This window comes from Propithecus coquereli, unplaced genomic scaffold (genome assembly GCF_000956105.1).
Source record: "Propithecus coquereli isolate 6110/MARCELLA unplaced genomic scaffold, Pcoq_1.0 Scaffold304, whole genome shotgun sequence".
NCBI lineage: Eukaryota > Metazoa > Chordata > Mammalia > Primates > Indriidae > Propithecus > Propithecus coquereli.
Genome location: NW_012148664.1, coordinates 560,045 through 565,843, shown reverse-complemented (window position 1 = coordinate 565,843; position 5,799 = coordinate 560,045). Strand labels below are relative to the sequence as shown.

Here is a 5,799-nt window from a genome sequence, read left to right as displayed (position 1 = left end):
CTATACATACATACCTATGATAAAGTTTTATTTATAAATTGGGCCCAGTGAGAGATTAACAAAATAGAAAAATTATAACAACATACTGTAATAAAAGTTATGTGAATGTCATCTCTCTCAAAATATCTTATTGTGGTAACTGAAACCATGGAAAGGAAACCACAGGTAAGGGGAAATTACTTTTTGATTAAATGTGAATATCATTTTAACCTAGATTTGCTAAAGACAGTAAAAACCCTTTAGAGTTTCTTTAAATATATTCAGTATTTACCTATAATCTGACTAATCTTTTTGTAACTAAAGCTTTGCAGTACCTGTATTTTATTGATGTATGCTAAAATGTTACTACTAATTAACATGTGTAACCTAGAATCAGGATTTAACCTTTACTCCGGTAATATTATTCAGGTAGTAGAGAACAGAACAGGACCTAAAACCACAAGGTTTAGATTTCAATTTCAGCTAAATCATTTTCTAGCCATAACACAACTTTTACATTTTAAAAATATTTTAATTAATATTTACTGGGCATTTACTCTGTGTCGGGCACCATTTAAAGCACTTACTGTGTTTTGAATCTCACAACAACTCTATGAAGTAGAGACATTCTCATTTTTCAGATAAGGAAACCAAAACACAGAGAGGTTAGACAACATGCCCAAGGTCAGAGAGTAAATAGAAGACTGCATCAGGATTCAAACTCAGGTGTTCAGCTTCCAGAAAGCAGAGTTTTAATCACTATGTCACTCTGCATCTCTATCTCTAGGTGCCTCGATTTCCTTCTGAGGATAATAGTACTCCATGGGATTCTCTGTGAAGATGAAATGATAATCAAAAATGTGAAAATTCTGGGTAACAGTTGAGGATTATATAATTAACATTAAAGAAGAAATTTTCCTTCTGCAACTATTTTAAATAAAATATCCTCCCCCTTATGACCTTTATTTTTTTTAACCCAACTCAAACTGGAAATTATACTGTTCTGTTGGATTCTTTTGTGGGAGGGGTGAACACAGGAAGGAGGCAAGTCAATCAATGTAAAAACCATTAAAAACAAAAGGAGGACAGCATAACATAGTGGGATCATTTCAATAGACTCAAGTATAAAGATTCAATGTAGAAAAGACTTTTATATAATAGCCTTGAATACTAAAAAGAAAGTTATGAAACATCTTAGAGTTAATACCAAAAGATCAATGGATTAAATGTTATCTAAATATATTTCAATTCAACAGAAACTTATGTAATCTCAATGGGAAACTTCTGAGTTTGGCAAACGTTTTCAAGCCTTCCTTTGCTGGCAAGCATAAGTTTGGATGTGTGTGGGCTAACTGCAGACTAGATCATTTTTTCTAGTTAATAGTATTTACTTGTTTCATTATAAGAATTACATAAAGAAATTATAGTGATGATCTTCTTCATTATCAACAATGACGGTATCGTTAATAACTACAAGTGTGCAGTTATATAAATACATTTCAAATATCTAACTTGCCAACTCCAAAGAAGTTAAAGCCTAACGACTGTACAAATAGATGGACTCTACTAGTGAACATTTTTATTTATGCCTACAAATTGTGAAACACTTAAAATCTGTCCTTTACCAATTTAATAATTGGTTAGCTCTAAGATCTTTTTCCTCCTACTTCACACTAAGAATTCAAAAGATAAAAAAACACTCATTCTCAGTACCATTCAGACATTTTCAAGTATGAAATAAATGATTTTTGAACAACCTAAAAATGGGGGGAAATAAGCTAATTATGTGGAAGTCAGGAGACTTGGGTTCTAGTCCTGCAAAAGTAGGATTAAGTAGCTAAATGGGCAAAATTCCCATATGCAGTCTATGAAACTTGAAAAAAGGAGAAAGAGTAGATCTTTCAGAGCCTTTTTCTGTTAAAAATAACATATTCTATCCAAGGTCCAGAATCTCTCTTAATTAAAATATTATTGGTCATAGAATGTTAAGTTAGACCTTAATTAGCAAATGTACTCACTGATCTTCCAGGGACAAGCTCCTGAATTCTTAATAAGCATCTAATTTAAGAAGGTCAAATCACTAAATCAGTAGCAGTTAATACTGAACAGTGCTGTTGATTAGTTTCATCCCGTTTTATACTAGGGACAAAAAAATTTCATTGGAAATGTATATTAAACATTTTTGTTGGATGAGATATAAAGCAGGATGAACCCCAGACCAACATCTAGGAGAAGTGGAGGATACAGTGCAGCCTGTACAACCAGCTAGCTGTGTGTGTGACTGTGGACAAGTCACTTAACTGCCTGGCTTCTGCTTCCTCATTTTTAAAACGAGAGCAGAGCCACTTACTAGGTGGTTTGTGCAACCAAGTCCAGCTTCCTCTCTCTTAACTTTACTCTCCAGAGACAGAGTCATTTGTATCAGAATTCTGTATTCCACACAGTTTTTTTTGTTCTGGGTCTAGCATTCTATTTTATAACTGCCTACTCAAAAGGATACTGAAAGAATACAAAAAATATGTCGGGTTTGTGCTTTTGACCTCTAATGGTATTAAGTAACTCCAGATATTGTCACTAGTTCAATATGACTAAGCACTTAGGGTAAAAGCCCCACAAGATGATACTTTTTCAGTTACATAATTTATAAATTTACCTAATACTTAAACCAGTTAACATTTTAGATATCTGTTTATTTTCTTGGGGATTATTCCCCCATTATTTCATGCCAATATACAGACACTAAAATCTTGAAATATGCTTAACACAAGGTGTATCAACAGTGACACTACTGACATTTGGAGCCTGACAATTCTTTGTTGTGGGAGGCCATCCTGAGCCTCAAAGAATGTTTAGCAGCATCGCTGTCCTCTCCCACTAGATGTCGGTACCAGCACCATCCCCACGAGGGATGGCAACCGAGAATGTTTCCAGATATTGCCAGACTTGCTCTAGATAATGTCCCCTAAGAGAGTGGAGGTAAAATACCCCGGTAGAGCACTACCGATTTAAAGAATAACTCTTCATCTTACGTAAGAGAAGTCTGACATTGCCCCGTTTCACAGCCTAAAACCACCTGAAGAAAGTGCTAACCTGGCTTAAGAGGCCGAAGCTGCTTCCCAAAGAGAAAAAAACTGACAGAAGACCTACAAGGCCTTTAACCACAACTTGATCATGAGCGGAAAGGCAAAGAGAAGGGTGAAAAAGACTCTCGATCAGAGACTGTCCCTACTGCTTTACCATAAACTAGATGTATTCCAAATTAAGGACATATGTATACAAGAAGTGAGTATGATTTGAAATAGGCAGGCCGAAACTTTCAAGAGGAACCAACTCCTCAGGCATCTTCAGGTAAGAGTTGACCACCGCTGGGCAGCTCCGCCACGCGCCCAACGCTGGCAGCCTGTGGGGCCCCCGGGTGCTGGGTGCTGAGTGCCGGCCCGGCTACCGCCACGCCCACCGGACGTCACCCGTTACACAACGCCCCCCACCCCCAGCTTATGCAATTCCGCCCTCCCGCGGCTTCCAATTGTCCCGGTGACTTTTGGGGGAGAGGAAGGTAAACGTCGCCCGCCTGGCTTCGGCTGGGGATCATCTCCCCGCCCAGCCGTCGTTTCCCCGCCGCGGCTCGGCCCGAGAGCCAATTACCGGAAAGAGCGCGGCAGGAAGCAACGGCCGCCCGGGCTCGCCGGACTCCCACCCCATCCTCCCACCCCATCCCGCGCCCCGGCAGCCTGGGTCCCGGTCACCCGCTCCGCGCCCGACGCGCGCGCCCGCCCGCCAGGCCTCGGCCGAGGAAACCCCGCGCCCGTGCGCCCCTCCCCGCGCCGCGTCACAGTCGGCTCCCAGGGCGATCCCCATTGTGACCGAAGCACCCCGGGGCGCCGCCCCCTCCCACACCCCCGAGCACCCCGACACCTAACACACCGAGGGCCAAGGGGCCCCGGGGAAACAGAGAAGCCTCCCCGGGCGCACCAGGCTCTGTGTACCCCGCCCGCCGGGGAGGGGAGGGTGGGGTCGACCCGGCCCGCGCCGCATCCCGGCGCGGTCACCTGCTCGCAGCGCCTCGCAGGCGGCGGCCAGGGCCTCCCGGTAGCGCCCCTGGTGCAGCAGCTCCCCGAGCCGCCCGGCCGCCCGAGCCCGCTCACGCTGGCCCGGGAACCACTTCTCGGCCAGGTGGTTGAGCACGACGCTGGTTCTGAAGTCCGAGGCGGCGATGGCGGCGGCTAGAGGCGGCGGACGCGGGGCGGTCCCCTCAGCATCAGTGGCACTGGCGGCGGCGGGCGGCAGCCGGTCCCGGCACAGGCGGCAGCGGGCGCGGAGCTCTCTCCGCAGGCAGCGGCGGCAGTAGCTGTGGCCACAGGGCACGGTCACCGGCTCGCTCAGGAATCCCCGGCAGCCCAGGCAGCTGAGGAGCCCGCCGTGGCCCGCAGCTGGGGCGGCGCTCCAGCCCAGCCCGTGGCGGAGCCGGTAGTTGAACACCAGGCAGTCCACCAGGGTGCCGAGGCACTCGGGCCTGACCGGGGCCCCCCGGCGCAGCGCCGCCGCGTACGCCTCCAGCGCTCCCTTCAGGTGGCCGCCCAGCGCCAGCAGCTCGCCGCGGCGGAGCAGCAGCTCCCAGCGCTCCGACTCCGCGGCCGCGCGCTCCAGCCGGTGGCCGCTGCCGCCGCCCACTTCCCAAAACCGGCCTCGGCTCTGTGGCCTGGGGGCCACCTCCCCACTCCCTCCCGGCGAGCTCCTCGCCACCGCCGGAGAAGACATGGCCCGCGGAGGGCTGCTCCGCCGCCACCACCGCCGCCCGCCGCCACGGTCCCGGAGCCTCCGGGGCGCGCGGCTCCGCACGCGGCCCGTGAGCAGGGGGGCGTGGCGCGCGGACACGGCGGGGCGGCGCGCGCTCGGGAAGCCCCGGAGGCGGGGGCTGGAGGGGCGGGGCCTGGCGGCGCGGGGCGGGGCCGGCCTTGGCCACCGCGCCCGGGACTCCCCCACGCCGCCCGCGGCCGCGTTCCCGCGGAGCCGACCGCCCGGCCCCGCCCCTTCCGAGCCCCTCCTGGCGGGGACGCGAGGTCAGATGATTCCCCCAGCAGGGATTTAATTGGCTTCTCGGTCAAGGAGGGCCTGGCTTGTTACGGAACAAAGCCCGGAGGAGCCCGGAACCTCGTCCGCCTCTCGCCTCCCCGCCTGGCGCCCCCACCTGCGGTGGCCTCTCCCTTAGCCCCTGCTTGGCGGGGGCTGTTCTATGGAGCGGCCCGCCTGGCAACACTGACGCTCAAGTCGCCCACCCTCTCCCGACGTGCCAGCCCACCTGGGTGGGGACCTGCCCCCTCCTCCCGGCTATGGGAGCCTCTCGGTGCCGCGTCTCCGCTGTCAGGTGCGGGTTTGCATTTTCATTAGTTTATGCCCCTGGTTACGGATGGACACGCCCAAGCAGAGGGCCTAGGAAAGCACAGTCAGCCCGATGACTGTGATTTCTCAGGTCTAGGATAGGTCCACGTAAGACACGAACAGAAAACCCACGTTCCCCAGGTGCCTCCTTCCACAGGGGAAGACAGTTTTTCCTGGCGTCGAGTTACTGCTGCCTGTCCTGTTTAAAACTCACCGTACTCCCCCGCCCCATGGGGGAAGCCCACAGGTTTCCCAGGTGCCAGCTGTAGTCTCCACACCGCAAGAACTGCCCCACAGCTGGCTGAAGTCTACATCTGGTATTTTTAAAGAGAAGACACCAGGAAAAATGCTTTTCACGTGACAGTCATCATATCACTACAACCCAAGCAATGTCTGCAGTTTTGCCGGCAGAAGAAAATGATCTGGTTTATATATAATGGG

At 50.4% G+C, this 5,799-nt stretch overlaps 1 protein-coding gene across 1 annotated transcript in view; it reads right to left on the bottom strand.

The window, feature by feature from the left end:
* LONRF1 (LON peptidase N-terminal domain and ring finger 1) overlaps window positions 1-4,802 on the bottom strand; it is a 33,181-nt gene extending 28,379 nt beyond the window's left edge. Inside the window, exon 1 of the mRNA XM_012649818.1 lies at window positions 3,952-4,802. Coding sequence (XP_012505272.1) covers window positions 3,952-4,737 — 786 coding nt within the window. The 5' untranslated portion in view covers window positions 4,738-4,802. The remainder of the gene's footprint in view (window positions 1-3,951) is intronic.
* Between the last annotated feature and the right edge of the window lie 997 nt (window positions 4,803-5,799).